The sequence below is a fragment of the Zalophus californianus genome, chromosome 15, assembly GCF_009762305.2.
Source record: "Zalophus californianus isolate mZalCal1 chromosome 15, mZalCal1.pri.v2, whole genome shotgun sequence".
NCBI lineage: Eukaryota > Metazoa > Chordata > Mammalia > Carnivora > Otariidae > Zalophus > Zalophus californianus.
In genome coordinates, this window is record NC_045609.1 from 48,250,139 (window position 1) to 48,267,487 (window position 17,349).

At 40.9% G+C, this 17,349-nt stretch overlaps 1 protein-coding gene across 11 annotated transcripts in view; it reads right to left on the reverse strand.

The window, feature by feature from the left end:
- NCOA4 (nuclear receptor coactivator 4) overlaps positions 1-17,349 on the reverse strand; it is a 61,870-nt gene that overhangs the window by 1,674 nt on the left and 42,847 nt on the right. For 3 of the 11 annotated variants that reach the window (XM_027587291.2, XM_027587281.2, XM_027587358.2), the window contains 8 exons: positions 6,992-7,146; positions 5,395-5,535; positions 5,124-5,212; positions 4,532-4,640; positions 3,906-3,995; positions 3,038-3,184; positions 759-1,775; positions 231-371 (listed from right to left, as the gene is read on the reverse strand). In XM_027587291.2, coding sequence (XP_027443092.1) covers positions 231-371; positions 759-1,775; positions 3,038-3,184; positions 3,906-3,995; positions 4,532-4,640; positions 5,124-5,212; positions 5,395-5,535; positions 6,992-7,146 — 1,889 coding nt within the window. Of the gene's footprint in view, positions 1-230; positions 372-758; positions 1,776-3,037; positions 3,185-3,905; positions 3,996-4,531; positions 4,641-5,123; positions 5,213-5,394; positions 5,536-6,991; positions 7,147-11,646; positions 11,675-11,931; positions 11,989-12,016; positions 12,036-12,071; positions 12,091-12,180; positions 12,199-12,238; positions 12,372-17,349 lie in introns of those variants that run through there. The other 8 variants (XM_027587299.2, XM_027587365.2, XM_027587304.2 and 5 more) reach the window with 7 other exon arrangements.

Here is a 17,349-nt window from a genome sequence, read left to right on the forward strand (position 1 = left end):
GACAGCTCAATCATCTTGAAAGGTCACTTTCGAGTATGTCCTAGTTATTTCATAAAGCAAGTTCAAGTGAAATACCTGAAACTGTTATGATCCCCCAGCCATGCTCACTTGCCTAGCACACACACAGCATTAACAGGAATACAGGTCAGTGGGCAAAGTGTAAATTCATATTGAAGACAAAACACAAACAGCTAAAATCTAATTTTGCTACGCTAGTGGCCTGCACGCACCTGTAGAGGCGTTCGATACAACCACTTTTCTTTGTCAACTTGAAGCTGCATACAGGCAAAGAGGTCACAAACTGCTGGGAGGCCGTAACGATCTTGGGAAAAGTTATGTTCCTCCTGTAGGGGTGAGTTCAGTAATACTTCCTGCAAGAAGACAACAAGGGTGGGTTGCTCCATGACAACTGGGAAGCAAGAGACCAACTTAACTCATCTTCCAAATAGTCTAGTGTCCATAAGGAATACTGTTGGCCATTCGCTCTCATAAGCAAGAGCAAAGGTACAACAGTTTAATCTTTTCCATAAACAGCCAATCAAATACTCTGGGGTTTTGTTTTTTTCTTTCCTACAGGATGGGGGCCGGAGGCCTGGAAAATGTAAAAAATTTCAGTCTGCATCACAAATCTTCCATCAAAATTAATAGGCCAAGCAACATTTAACACATTTAAGGATCTGGCCCATTTGCAAGATCTGGGATTAAGAAAGTATAAATCTACTTAGTTCAAATGGTGTTATTCTGATGTCTGTGCTCACCTTGGCCTTCTTTCGAAGTAGCCACTTGTCCTCTCCTGAGGATAAATGGCTGAGGTTTCCCATTTTCTTTCCTGGCAAGACCCAGTCAGCTGTGTTAAAGGGACACCAGGAAGTGGCCAAGGGGTTCATAAGCTTTTGCTTGCCAGCTCTGTCTTCAGTACTTGGCACTTCTTTGAGACACCCTTCTTTGTATGAGGGTGTGATGAGCCACTCTGACAAAGGACTGTTCCTTATGACTTGGAAGGAATCTGCAATTCTAGAGGGAGCCATTGCCTTTGACGTCTTAGCTTGTTGCATTGCCTCTTTTCTGGAAGGACAGAGCCACACACTCAGGAAATCTATACACTTCTCAGGCTCAGGATTTGGTTCCACAGGCATACCATTTTTGTCTTTTCCTTCTTTCTTCAGAAGCCATTTACACAGAGCTTCCTTCTCACAGTTCTCATCACACACACACTCTGCAAAGCTTGTACAGGGCTCATTGGCTTTGCACACTTCCTCTACTTTATATGGGTCCTGAGGGTTCTGGACAAGCCAATCCTCAGTCATCAGGCTGGGAATGGACAAGGGTTTCTTGGCCTCTAAGTGGTCATTCAGGCACTTCAGATTGCCCAGGTTTTCAATCTCCACACCCTTGGGCTGGTTGCCCCGACAATTGGTACAGGAATCAGGCTTGACAAGCCAATCATTCACACTATAGGGCTCCTGGAACACCTGCAAGAGGAGCTTCCACTTCTCACTGGTTTCACAGCTACCCTTCCCAAGCTTCTCCAGCTTCTGGGATTCCTGAGCAGTCACCAGCCAATCAGAAAGGTCCATCTCATCTTGATCAAAAAGGTCCAGGTCTCCAGCCTTTTCAATTTCAACAGCATAAGAACTGGTAGAAGAATGGCTGTTACACTTTTGGTAAGTTGGTTTTTCAGGAACCTCTTGTTGCTGACTCTTGTAGAGCCAGTTTTCTAAGCCCTTTAGGTTGCCCCAGACATTACTGAAGAAACCGCAGGCTCTGGCAGAAGTCTACACAAGAAGTACACGGTATTAGTTCACCAGAACATTATGGCTGCTTTGGGGTTCAACGATAAGAGTTCTATCTCCACATTTATTACACTGCCCAGTGTTTCTAAATTGAAGTAGATAAGGCCAAGAGACAAAGGATTTCTCTACTGAGATACTAAAATATATATTTCAGTACAAAAAATGTAATTTTCTGCAGTTTTAAAAAAACTAAAAAATATTAAAGACAAAGTAGGAGAAAGCATCTGTAGCATATTTGACAGAAGAGAGACTGGCAGTTCTATACAATAAGCCTTTATGAATAAAGAAGACAAGTGAACAAAGGATATGATTAGGCAACTCATCCAAAGCGGCTAATAAACATGAAAAATATTCAACCTCCATAAGCAAAAAAAACTTCAGAAGTAAAAATTTGTTACTCTATCAAATTTGGGGGGAAAAAAGGAACTTATGATTACCACTATTCGAGAAGTTTCAGGGAAGGAAGCACCCTCAATATTCTGAATATTCTTCTGAATATAAATTGGTACCAACTTCCTGGAAAGCCAAACTGGCGATATGGATCAAAAGTCTTAAAGGGTAGGGGCGCCTGGGTGGCTCAGTCGGTTAAGCGGCTGCCTTCAGCTCAGGTCATGATCCTAGGGTCCTGGGATCGAGTCCCGCATCGGAATCCCTGCTCAGGGGAGAGCCTGCTTCTCCCTCTCTCTCTGCCTGCCGCCCTGCCTACTTGTGCTCTCTCTGTCAATAATTAAAGGGTACGCAGAATTATAATCTAGAAACGCAATTTCTAGGATTCTACTGCTAAGGAATTAATCAAGAATGTGCACAAACTAACTCCTGGCTATTTAGAGGAACTCTGTTTATATCCAGAAAAACGAGTTTAAGTTACAGCCAATCAACATATTATATACTATTAAGGATTTTATGGCAGAAATTAAATGAAAGAAATATATTCATGCTCTACTAGTGAAAAAAATCTGCTAGTCAAAACAAGATTTACAGAATCATGTTTAGAAGATATGTACACACAGAAAAATGGAAGTATGTAAACAAAAATGTTACAGTAGTTCTGCATGCTGGGGTTATGAGTTTGTATTTCCTTAAAGTTCTGTTTTCTAAACTATAGTGAAGAAGTGTCACTGTTGTAATAAAGAGCTGTAAAAATATTTTCAGCCTAGAACTAAAAACAAAGACAAACTATGAGTTAAAAACTGAAACCATCTACTACGCCATCTACCTCAGAAACAATAAAGGCAGCAACACACCTGACTATTCTCCAAGGTCGGCTTTTGGGTGAGCCAGTCCTGGAGGTTGGTGCTGGGGATGTAAGGAGCCTGACGACCACCGGCAGGTTTGCTTCCAAGGAGCCATTCGCTGAGAGAGACAGCTGTGGTGCTGGATGCTGACTTCTGCTAATCACATAATACTCTTACTAAGCGCTTAACAAGGCAATGCCGAATACCATGGAAAGTTCACCAGAAAAGCAGCAGACCCAACCTTTCTAATTTTGGCTTGCCACTGACCCTGCACAAGTCACATGACTTCCCTAAGCCTCCATATAAAACAAGAAGTATAGCTCATGCCCAGGGTTGCTCTCAACTGAAAACATCTACCATTCTATGTTCACATTGCCTTAAGAATTATAAAGAGGGGCGCCCGGGTGGCTCAGTTGGTTAAGCGACTGCCTTCGGCTCAGTCATGATCCCAGACTCCCGGGATCAAGTCCCACATTGGGCTCCCTGCTCGGCAGAGTCTGCTTCTCCCTTTGACCCTCCCCCATCTCATGCTCTCTCTCATTCTCGCTCTCAAATAAATAAATAAAATCTTAAAAAAAAAAAAAATTATAAAGAGAACGTTCCCTAAGACAGAACTACTCCAATCAAAGAGCTAATGATAGATAATGTCTTATGAACTAATTGGTAACAATGACTTTCTCTCATAACATCTATAAAACCTCTAAATTTCTATCTGACGTTCAGTCTAGAAGAGAGTGTTTAATTGCATAAATTAACTCATTTCCACTGGTGCAATATTGCAAATAAATGGTACAAAAAAAAAAGTGGTTTAGTCAAAAGCCAAAAGACATATAGCCAAGTAATAACTTAGTTACCAGAAACAAAAATGAAATTTTACCTGTTCTGGCAATGGGACATAACCTCTTTTCTCCAGGAAAGGCCCAATATTTGATGAATTAGCATGAGCAATCAGGTGCTCAGGAATTTGCTATAAAATGAAAGCAAATTAATGTTTATTAATGTTACGCTTTCATTCCAAAAAAGTGAAACTGTAATTCCTAAATTTCAAAAGTAGTAATCAAAGCATTATTTCACTAGAACATTCTTTACACTAAATTCAATGACCTACACAAGTAGTTATGAAATCTGAGATTTCTCTACTACATAACTATCATCATACAAGAGAATTCGTCACCAGAATTGGTAGTATTACTGCTTTTAACAAGACCCAAATGAGACCATGTTTGGTTTTTTATATTAAAGACCTTTCAAGCCATAGATTTTATAAGAAATATGTCAAAAGTTATTTAAAAGGATACAAGACCAATTCTGGAAATTGTCAGTCAGTACCACATTCCAAGAACTACCAGCCTAATGCTCTATCAACTTAATCAGAACATGACACTTCTGAAGCTTACCAAATGCTCAAGAAAGCCACTATTCATAGTAAAAATTTTTAAGACCATCTGTGAGTCCACAGACCTGAGAAGTGCTCTATGAATATCTGAGATCAACACTACTCACGATGGTCTTGAGGGAGCCAAACGTGGTGATGGCCTGGCGCAGAGCAGTTGTGTCTGCTTCAAAGAGAAGGACAGTCGAATCTTCGGGTTTGAGGGTCAAATTGCCCAGTCTGGAAAAAAAATAAAATCTATTTTTAAGGAAAACGGTATTAATCTAAAACAAAAGCCAACTTGTGAATAATTTGTAATGACTACTTTTCTAAGAAACTCATCAAAGGCAGATGACTTCACTATGTACCACCAGATATAACATTAAGTATATAAAGTAGGATGACCTTATCACAGGAAAAGAGAAGTCAGGTTAAATCCAAAACACACAATGAGCTACAAAATTGACTTGTTTTTTAAATACATCAAAGCTGGGGCACGTGGGTGGCTCAGTTGGTTAAGCATCTGCCTCAGGCTCAGGTCATGATCCGGGGCTCCTGGAATCAAGCCCTATGTCAGGCTCCCTGCTCAGCGGGGAACCTGCTTCTCCCTCTGACCCTCCCCCTCCTCATGCTCTCTCTCAAATAAATAAAAATTTTTTAAAAAATAAATAAATACAACAAACCAAAAAGCCAAAAGTCAAAACACGTAAAAAATATCTTTACCTCTCCAGGCACACAGAGACTTGATTGGCTAGATCTTTGTTTTGGGTACACTCCAGTTGATGAATAAGACAATTGAACTGGCCCAGTAACTGCAAGAAAAATGAAACCATCTAGCCACAGTGATACTAAAAGCACCAAATATATCCAAGTTAACAAATAGCACTTGAGATTAAACTTATACCCGATCTATATTAATGCTACATTATAGGAAAGACATTCTTTGGAAACCAGAACCATACTCAAACCAATTACAGCCTTGCAGCCACCTTACCCAGTAGAGCTGTTGGGTCTGCTGCTGAAGTGTCTCCTCTTTAAGCTGATAGATAAGATCTACCTGCTCATACAGCCATACCTCACGGCTTCGAAGGCATTCCAAGTGACGGCTTATGCAGCTGTGAATCTGGGCTTTGACCTAGGAAACACATACCTGTTAGCTTCACTACTGTTATAAGCCCAAAGAATGGTGTTTCCCACAGAATGGTGAGTTTCTTAAAACTTTCAGGGATCACAAACCCTTTCAGTTATCCAATCATATCTATGGAGCATCTCCCCAGAAAAATACATATTATATACTCAAAATTTTGCCTGTAATTTTGGGGTTTAGGGTCCCCAAAGCACACCCATGGAAGCACCAAAGCCCCCATGGACGCAATTTAAGAATTCCGGCCAGGGGCGCCTGGGTGGCTCAGTCGTTAAGCGTCTGCCTTCGGCTCGGGTCATGGTCCCAGGGTCCTGGGATTGAGCCCCGCATCGGGCTCCCTGCTCAGCGGAAGCCTGCTTCTCCCTCTCCCACTCCCCCGCTGCTTGTGTTCCCTCTCTCGCTCTCTCTCTGTCAAATAAAATCTTTAAAAAAATAATAAAAATTAAAAAAAAAAATTCCAGCCATAAGAGCATTCATAAGCTCTAAAGTCCTCCTTCAATACCACCTCCCTCCAAAGAGGAGCAGGTTTATTTGGGTGGCCTAAAGTAATCAAGAAAAAATAAAAGAATATATCATATAATACTAATCCCCCTCTGTTTTCCATATAATTTGAAAACCTATAGTCTTACAAATGTGTCACTGGAGTAAGACAGGAATATTAACAGCTAGCCCTTATCTCTTTTCTCACTCTATGAATGAGCAATCCATTTACAGTAGGCCAATTCAGTGAAGAGATGTGCCACTGCATGTGAATAGACAGAAGACCATGAGGACGGACAGTCTAAGTAAACCTATAAACTAAATGTTTCTGAAAGCATAGTGACTCAAAAAAGAATACAAAAATCCTAAGGAGAAAAATCAAAACAACTATAAATTATCCATGAGAATTCACAAAAGAAACTATTTTAAAACAAATTTTTTCTGTATAATAAAGTTGTATTTCCAAGTCATATAATACTTGGTCTTCCCACTCACCAACAGAATAGTATTAGGTCAATGGAACAAAGAGATTTCATTCTGGCTTGATCTAACAGATAAAGTTATTCACAGAACCATGCCACCAACAAAACCATGCCACCACTAAGTTAAAAAATGATAGGGGACATGATGAAGTGCCACCCTTCATGCATCAAGGACACAGCTGAGAAGTATAGTACTCATTCATTTTGTTTTTATTGATGGCAGTCGTGGATAGGGACCACACACAGCAGCCATTAAAAAAATGCATGCTGAACTGAACTCTTTAAGGTAGGACAAGGTTTTCCAGGCTGTTCTACCACCCGCTCAAGTGTGCTTGGGAAAAAAAAGGAAACAAGATTTCAGGAATACCATGCAAGGCATCGGGTGAAACGTTTTGGTTGGCACAGAGAAGCCAAGCCCTTGGCCATGCTCTAACGAGCCCTGTGCTAAGAGTCCAGACAAGGGAAGAAAAATGCGCACGTCACACCTCTTGCAAGTTATCTTTAATTTGCTGTTCAGCTCGGAGAACTCCACCAATAGCAAGCTCCAAGTCCCTCCGTGCATCACAACACCTCAAAAGGGGTTCTCTAGCACTGGCGCAGCCATTCTGGTCCTGTGAGGTACTCATTCTGCTCACTGTTCCTTTGGGGGGGGAAAAATAAATTGTACTGTAATTACAACCAAAAACCACCCTTCAGTCATCCCCCAAATGATCATTCCAACCAGCTCCCAATTACTAACTTACTTAGATTACTTCCAACACAGGACCCAACACACAGTATACCCTTAATATTGATACTGCCTCTTCTTCCCTGCCCACCACTACTGCATTCCTACCATACAATTCTATGCATCTACTTTAGTGACACTTTACATGTGAACAGATTATTCCCAAAAAAACAAAACAAAAAACACTAATTTGCCTGAACTGATAGGGCATATAGCCTCCAAAAAGTTAAAAGAACACTACAGTGTAAGTTTCTATTTATAACACACATGAAGTCATAGGGGGCATATGTTCTTGTTTTACCGATTTAGAGGTGAAGACTAAAAGGTCTAGAAGGATCCATAATTACTTTGAAAAGCAACTACAAACCACTAACTTGGTAAATAGAATTTAGAACATTGTTTAGATCTGGCATATACCTAAATCGGGAAAATGGAAATTTTAAAGTTTCTCTTTTAGGTGGGGTTTTTGTTTTATTTTTTTTTTTAAAGATTTTATTTATTTATTTATTTGAGAGAGAGAGAATGAGAGACAGAGAGCATGAGAGGGAAGAGGGTCAGAGGGAGAAGCAGACTCCCTGCTGAGCAGGAAGCCCGATGTGGGACTCGATCCCGGGACTCCAGGATCATGACCTGAGCCGAAGGCAGTCGCTTAACCAACTGAGCCACCCAGGCGCCCTTGTTTTGTTTTAATTTAGAAAGAATTTAGGATGTTTTTTTCTAGCTAGGAAGCTCTCAAGAATGTAAATCTAACAAAGTAATTTCATAGAATTCTGATACAAGGGAGGTGCTTACAGACATTGGTGTGGGAAACTACAGAGACTTTTCTAATAATCTTAGGTTTACAAGAGATAAAAAATAGAAGTAGAAAGAACAGCACACAAGCAATGATAGAATGATAAGAGACTGAGACAGAAGAGTGTTGGAAAAACACACAAAGCTTGACAAAAACCACTGGAAGAAGTCTGGTGTCTATCTTGGGTAGATCTAGAATCAGAGATGGTTTCTAAACAGTTAGAAACAGTAATCAATGTAACCCAGAAGGTGTTCACTAAGCCCTATGACATCAAAGTTATTTCCTTCTTGGACAGTTTTACTAAACTGGCCACTCAATGTAATTGCAGCCACACTCGGGGTGCCTGGGTGGCTCAACCGTTAAGTGTCTGCCTTCGGCTCAGGTCACGATCCCAGGGTCCTGGAATCGAGCCCCACATTGGGCTCCCTGCTTGGCGGGAAGCCTGCTTCTCCCTCTCTAACTCCCCGTGCTTGTATTCCCTCTCTCACTGTGTCTCTGTCAAATAAATAAAATCTTTATTAAAAAAAAATGCAGCCACACTCTATCTGGATGCTCAACAGTATGACCTGTGACAAGGTGATATCCTATCTTTGGGGACAATGTGACTATGAGCTAAACAGAGGCACAATTAAATGGAATCCTAAGATTATTTTTTAACAACTCAAAGGGATAAAAGACTGAAGCGAGTCTATAAAGTTTGTAGAGGTATGTTCTCCCCAATTACTCACCTGTTTTCCCTAATTACATGGATAAAAACAGAAAGCAGACATTACAGTTGCAGTTAACAAAGGACTTTGATAAAAACAGATTCCACAACAATCTCTACATAGCTGTTAAATCTTGTAAAACAAAATGTAAATTTTTAAAACTTGAATGGGGGAGGACAAAGTGGAAGAGAATAAAATGCTTTTACAAGGATGAAGATTTTTCATTGAAAGTAACCTCTATATGAGTTAGCACTGTGCTGGCTCTGAAAGAAAAATACCACCACTTGCATTTACCAACAGTATACTGTTTGTCACAGGACTAATCTCTTCCATGTTTATTAAACTAAATTTGAAATTTCTTTCTGAAAAACACACTTTAGAACAGGCATTTAGAAAAGGGAAAGGGACCTTCAAACCATGAAAAATTTCTCCAGGAAGGGAAGCTGTTTAGCCTAGATAAAAGAAGTCTCCTGGAGGACTTGATTATGACACTCAAAATACTTGGTGACCTGTCAAAAAGACTTATATTTGTTCAGAATCACCCAAAGGGAGTAGAGGAGGATTAAACAGGAGACATCTGAGGCAATATATGAAAGAACTTCCTTCCTATCAGTTCTGAAGGCAACGACCTTCCCAAAGAAGGCAGCTTTTGGCTGAACAGACGCTTTCCCAGTGTAGAGTCCCCCAAATGGCTGACTCCTCATCTGAAAGGAAGCAAACTTTGGCCTAGACTGCATCTTCAAGCCTAGGTTTAGGACCAGATAGCTAGCTACAAGCTGGAAAGGGACAAAAGTGGTGTGATCCCCATCCTCAGAAATAAAACGATGGGAGGAAGAAGCATAATAGGCTTTCTTTTGACCATGTCAGGAGAAAAGATCCATAGTGAGAAACTAGTGACCTCTAAGAAACTGAAAGATTCAAGAAACTTTATAATTTCCCTGTTATTTTGTTACATCTCAGTCTGTTTCGCCATAATGACCTCTAAAAAGGAAGGGCCTCCTTAACTAAATTTGACAGGAATTTTTGTGGAAATTTTTTCCAACCCTCAAAAGACCAGCTGCAACTATTTTGCTAACTTTTTCACACTGTAAACTGCCCTGTTTTAAGCATAGGCATTAGTGTACACCTGGTGCACACTGTAGGGACTTTGAAAAATACCTGTGCAACACAAGTGAACTGTTGGCTCATACTTGGAGAGCTGGAGTATCACCTCATTACAAGTTGCTTTGCTTTGCACTTAAAAGTTATATGCAAGGCATGTTTAGCTGTCCTTCCAATTATTAACCAACTTTCACCTGTGCCAAATTTCCCATTCTTAGGTCTTCACCATTTGTGTGGAATGCCATAATGCCTGGCACAGTGTAAAACGTAATCAATAAAATTAAGTTAAAATGTACTTCACAATGCCAAAACCCCACAGCTCTAGATCATATCGGTGGCAAATTCAAATGCATATAAGTGCTGTTATTACTAGATCCCTAAAGGAGCTCTTCTAAATTCAATCACAAGTACTATACAAACTAACAAGAACAAATATGGCAAAAGTACACAAATTGGGTTTTCTCTTTATCAGCTACGGACAGAAGGCAGGATGAGATTTAAATTACAAAACTGATTTTCCCCACATATTTATCACATGTTTTCAAAAAATGAGTGTTATCCTTCAAAGCAGTCACCTTGTTAATAAGGGTCTTTAGAGCCCATTTGTCACTGCCCCACCACCTTCAAAAGAAGACTGTCTTAAATGTATATTTTTTGAGACAAAGTCAAAAGTTTAAGTGCTTCTAAAACTTCCCTGCCTCTAGGATTCCTGTTCTAGGTTTGGGGGTAGGGGAAAGGAGGAGGGAGGGACACATGCACCCCTCGAATAAAGCTCCAGGAAAACCTAGAGTTTTCCCCAAAGAGTTCTATAAACTATATATGCCATTTTTGCACAGTGGTTTGCACAAATCTAATTATGAAATCCAAAGATCATGAAACTAGAATTGAGCAACTAACCACAAACAAAGCTAAATCGTTATCATGTGGTTTAAGCATAAAATTTCCAAAAAGCTATAACCCTCTTGTGACCAACACAAACCAAAATTTAAAGGTGAAAAACTCTTAGCCATCTCTTTAGTAGACTGTTTTCATTTTATACATGAAGCCACTAAGGCCCAGACAGTTTAGAAGACCCATCTAAAGGCCACAGCCATAACAGGTTTGAGTTTAGAACTAAGGTTCCTAAGGTCTAGTCCTGGATGCTCTCTGACAAGCTTGTTCTTTCTTTAGTGTATTAACACCCACAAATTACTTTTATTTGCCAATACTAGAGTTTGAAATTAACATTCCAAAAAAAAAAAAAAACCAAGAATGAACATTGCAATGGAATGCTACTGGAATAACTTCAAGATTCTGTCCATTTTCATAGTCCTCAATAAATTATGACAATTTTTGAGAACTTTCTTACTTGGATAATGCTAACAAAATAAACAGTACCTGTGCATGTCATGATAGTTTGGGAATAATCAAAACACTGCCAAGTACCAGTGCCAAGTATGAAGGACACAGCACGAGCCCTGGATTCTGATCCCACATCTGTATCAGAATCACTCAAAGTTCCATTTGTCTGTCTGAAGGCTTAGACCAGATCATCTCTAACTGCACCTTCCAGCTCTCACTGTCACCCTTCCCACCTGCCCCTCCTCTCCAAAAAAAAAAAAAAAGAGTCCACTTTTTAGTTATTTTCCTGGCATCCAAATTATTGCTAGAAGCCTACGCCCTAAAAAACAATCCACAGCATACACCTATGTTCTATGGATTTACACTAAGTTTGTAATACTGCCAATTTGGTTATCTTTGATGAAGACAATATATATTAGACTGTACACATTTTCATGAAAAAATTAATTATAAAGTAATATTCCACATTACCTTGAGACATTTCTTCTCCACACGTTCTCTATTGTTAAAAAAAATAAAAGGTTGTTTTTTTATTTCACAGTTCATTAACTCAAAAGCTATGTATGTCTTACCCTAGGCCCAGTCCACTTTTCTTTATCAACACCAAGTATTTTTGAAATTCAGGATTTGATTCTCCGCAATTTTTTTTACACCTCACAAATAAAGGTTAATACCTGAAGAGACTTAAATAAAATAATGAAATCACAATAGCATATTTTAAGATTTACACTTCATAGTTTACTGCGCTGGGTCTACCTTTATACTTGTAACTACGAACAATCAACCCCAGCACATCAACTTTCCGAAGCAGTAATTGCAAACCGACCACAAAATTCCCCACCTAATGCCAAGTAAGACTTTTCTAGTTAAAAGCAACAATGATTCATGGAACTTTCCAGGTTCCCCAACACTTTCTAAGAGCACAGTAGCCCTACGAAGCCGCAGTCGCAGGGTCACCGCTCAGCACGCATGCGCACAGCCGGGGCCGCAGAGCCCCTTCCCCACCCCAACGTGGCAAGAGACTCTGAGCGCTCCCACGGCGTTCCTGGGCTGCCGGACGAACCTCGCAGGCTCGGTGTCCGCCGCGAGTACAACCCGGCGAGCCCGAGGACGCTTTTTCCCCCGCTCGAGTGCCGAAGGTCCCAGAAACCAAAAGCCGCACCGCGCCCCGCCCGCGACTGGCAGCAGCCCCCGGCGTTGGGAGCGCGCACGTCGGCGCCGGAGACAAGCCGGGAGGCTCCGCCCACTCGGGCACCTCCCCCCTCCCGTCAACCCCAGGCCCCCGCCGCCTCCGGAGCTCCTAAAGGGCTCCTCTCCAGCCTCCCCTCGGCTCCGCTGCTTCAGCTCTTAGCCTGTGTCCACCCGGCTCCGCGGCCCAAATCGTCAAAACGTCTATGACTTAAGGGTTTTGCTGCTAATCGCTACAGAGAAATAACAACCGTGGGTCTTCTGAAGGCTTACCGAGTTATTTTTGGAATGTCCCTGCCCAGTAATTTATGCCTCCTGAGATCACTGTCAGCCCAGCTGGGGTTCAGCCCTCGCCTATTGTTCCAGATGTCCATTATTACTGTCGCCAACTCAATGAGAATTACATGAATTATATGTAAAATGTTTAGGACAGTACCTGGCATACAGTATTCCTGTCTGATTATCATGCTCATGGTACGTCTAGTTTGGTGCCCTTTTCTCCAAAAACAACCCTTATAGCCTGCATATCCAATCAGGCCAGAAGACAAAATCTAAAAAAAAAAAAAAAATCTAGACAGCACTAGTCATTCCCTTTCAATCAATTTTATTAATGTAAAATATTTGCTCTTGTCTATGCACATGAAACTATTTTTGTAAATAGGAAGAGTAAAGCAAAACCACATGACAAAAAGCAAAGGAGGGCGCCTGGGTGGCTCAGTCGTTAAGCATCTGCCTTCGGCTCAGGTCATGATTCCTGAGTCCTGGGATCCAGCCCCACATCGGGCTCCCTGAGCCTGCTTCTCCCTCTCCCACTCCCCCTGCTTGTGTTCCCTCTCTCGCAGTCTCTCTCCGTCAAATAAATAAAATCTTCAAAAAAAAAAAAATATCAAAGGAAACACTAAAGGCCATCACCTTCAATTAAGCAACCCTCAGATTTCAGATGAACTGTTTGTGGAGGCACCTGTTTTATCTATGATGCACAAAGTTTCTGGGATCCCATTTCAGATATACATTACCAAAAATAAGGAGAAAACAATGTCTTCTTCATTGGATAACACATTTTGTAAAGATAAAAAAAAAGAAACATACTTCTAAATGATGAAAGTTTAAATTTTTTGGCCCTTTGTACTTTAAGTCAGATGGCTAGAAAGAAGGAATTCTCAGTCTATCAAAATATAACTGATGTCAAGAACTTTCATCTTTTAGGCGCCTCTATAAAATACTCACAATGTAAATACAGTAGAAACTGTGTTGACTATCACCTACATAACCAATAATCTCTACACCCTCTCTAAAAGATCCTGACCAATGCCTCCACACACTAAATGCTCCAGCTCTCCCTCACTTGAATTCTTGAATTAGTTACTGAGAGTCAGTGTTTGTTCTGTCAGTTTATGCCAGCTTTAGTTGTTACTACAATAATGTGATTTATTCGATATTACATAAACATAAAAAGACTGTGGAGAAAAAAATCATAAAAATCTGTAAGAATTCCAGGGGCGCCTGGGTGGCTCAGTTGGTTAAACATCTGCCTTCGGCTCAGGTCATAATCCCAGGATCCTGGGATGGAGCCTGGGTCTGGCTCCCTGCTCAGCGGGGAGTCTGCTTCTCCCTCTGCTCCTCCCCCCCAGTTCATGGGCTTGCTTGTTCTCTGTCTCTCTCAAGTGAATAAAAAATCTTAATAAAAAAGAAATCTAGAATTCTGCATTCAAACCACTTTGCAGGCTCCCCTTGACTCCCTTAAACTTCATTATTTGCCATCTTTATAAAATGTTTACATTGTAAAGGGGATTTTACCTCTTTTCTGCTTCAAGATTTCTATGCTGTCTCAGAACAAGAGGACCATCCACTCCTAGTAGATCTCATCTCTCTCATCTAGAGAGAACATAAACTGTAACTCTCCAATGACTCCCCACTTGCCTACAAGATAAAGTCCAAATTTCTTACAAAGGCAATAAAGTTCTCTACTTTCTTGCTCCAACATGATTCTCCTGCCGTCTCCTCAAGGCAGCCCCACACTGTGACCTGCTACACAGCTATTCTATGCACACTCCAGGCTGGTTCACCTTGTCCAGCTTGGCTCTCCCAGTGCTCTCTGCCAGCAATACCAGTTCCCTTCTCCCCACCTGTCCACTTCTCTACTCTAACTATGCTCAAGTCCCACCACTATGAAGCCTTTCCTGACCAAGCACCCCACTCCTCAATAGTTTTGGCCAACAGAATTAGGGGCTCCTTCCTCTGGACCCACTCTAATCTGTACAGGTTTCCAGCATGACACCTATAACATGTTACTCTAATTACATGTTACATGGTTGCCTCCTTAGCTTGAGACTCCCAAAAGAAGGTATCATGTTTTATTTGGCTTTGTACACCCTAATGCTGAACAGATAGCCTGGTAAGGGTGTCTTGGCATTACCAAACTCCTTCACTCTACATGCTCTATTGCATTGACAAAAGGTGCATGGTGTCCCTGAAGTTGTGCAATGCTGTGACCCTAAACTCAACAGAGACTTAACATATGTTTGATAAATGGATAGATGAATAAATGATAAACAGATGTTCAAGTTCAGACTAGCCACAGTAAGCACAGTATAGTTCTTTAAACATAGATAATCAACTTGATGTCACACTAAGGCCTGCATTAATTCAGGAAGGTTTTTCAGAGGTGGAAATGTTTCCAGTGTAACACTACTTTTAGTTTTCTTTCAAACAAGACAAAACTAGCAAGGGTATTGCCACTGAAACCATAATCCCAGAAGAGGCATTAAAATAAAGTGTTTTTCCTGAGACCAGACCCATCAAAGCTCAGCTATAGAGATTCACAAACATCAGGAAGTCTGTGAGTTAAAGGGGAAATATTAACTGTATTTACAGCCAACTCAGGATTTTTTTTTCCCCTCAGATTTTTGCAGTACCACAGAAATTTTAGCTGACATCACAGAAGTTTGGTAGGCTTTCAGAACTGGGGCCCTGCCCTATTTTTAACTTGAAACTTCTGGCCTTAATACAGTCAAGGATAGGAAAACATGTTACTTATCTACGATCACAGTAATAATACCATTTTATCCCTGTTTTTATGATAAATATCTTGTGGTTTTTCCCACAAGAAGTGAACAAGTGATATATTTTCTTCTTTCAAGCCTGGGGGACTAGCAATAATGTCAAAATTAAACTCAAAATATACCTAAGATTATGTTCTTATGAAATCAGTAAGTGCCCAAGTATTAAAAGACTTAATTTCTTATCTATGACCAAACTGACAATCAAAAACCTTTTAACATATTTGGTCAGTTATTCACTCCTTCACTGAACCAAACTGTCACATCTGTAGAGCACTCTAGGCAATGCTGGATAAGAGGAATAGTAAGCCTCAAGTGCCCCCAAACATACTACTAGCACCAGAGAAGAACATCTTGAGTCCACTGAATAATCAAACCAGGCAAAATCAGGATGACGACTTGGGATAAGGATGGCTAAGAGAATTAGAATGAATCATTCACATCAGAAGTAAAAAGAACACCCTCAAAAATAACTATTTTAGGGGCGCCTGGGTGGCTCAGTCGGTTAAGTGTCTGCCTTCGGCTCAGGTCATGATCCCAGAGTTCTGGGATCGAATCCGTGTTGGGCTCTCTGCTCAGCAGGGAGTCTGCTTCTGCCTCTCCCCGCCACTGCCTGTGTGTGCGTGCTCTCTCTCTCCCTCTCTCTCTCTGTGTCAAATAAATACATAAAATCTTAAAAAAAAAAAAAAGTAGAAACACTGTTAAAAAAATAACTATTTTATCCTCTTGCCAGTGAATCTACCTAATTCAAAGAGGATCAATACCATGTCAGGCTCTGAAGAACTGCAGACTTGAAGTGATGTTTATAAAGTATGACTGAATGTTATAATATAACAAGCAAAGACAAGCTGAGAACTACATGGCAGCTTCTGATAAGCATACTATTTAAAGACTCTATTTAAAGCTACCCACTAGAGTAAAAGTGCTCAGCTTGGCCCCCTATCACCTAGGCCACTCACCTTGTTTGTGTGTTCTATGTTAAAACAAAGTATTCAGACATATCCATAATGAAAACAAAGCCAAAATGAAAGTTGTGGACAAAAGTTTTAAGAGCGCTATAGAGTAGCAGGAAGGGGCTGGGTGGCTCAGTCGGTTAAGCGTCTGCCTTCGGCTCAGGTCATGATCCCAGAGTCCTGGGATCAAGTCCCACATCCAGCTCCTTGCTTGGCAGAGAGCCTGCTTCTCCCTCTACCTGCTCTGCCTGTCGCTCCCCCTGCTTGTGCTCTCTGACAAAAAAATAAATAAAATCTTTAAAAAAAAAAAAAAGGTAGCAGGAATAGTAATAAAAATGCCATGGACATCGGGCACCTGGGTGGCTCAGATGGTTAAGCATCTGCCTTCGGCTCAGGTCATGATCCCAGGGTCCTGGGATCGAGTCCCGCATTGGGCTCCCTGCTCCTTGGGAGCCTGCTTCTCCCTCTGCCTCTCTCTCTCTCTCTCTCTGTCTCTCATGAATAAATAAATAAAATCTTAAGAAAAAAATGCCATGGACATCTATAGTGCCTCCATGAAACTGAACTTAATCCAATACATAAATATTGGTTGGTGCCTTACTATAGTCACTTTAGACTTGGAACCTAACTGGTATGCAAACAGAGATACTGAATTCACTGATTTCAGCAATGCCTCAGAAAGTGCTCTCTGAACCAGGAGCACATTCTATTGTATATCATGCATAGTGACAAATCTTTATTCCCTGAGGCTCGGGATACTTCTATTGAAAAAGTCAAATGGATGCACAAAATTAATTGAGATAAAGCACTGGTCCTCAGAGACCCAGTTCAAAGCTGTGGTGGCTTGATGTTGAGATACTGAGTGCAGCTCCCAGGGAAGGAGCTTGGCGGTGCCACTCTAGCTGCTGGGGCGCATACTGCATACTGCCTCTATTTTGGCTCACTGCAAAACAAATGCTGAACATCATTTTTGG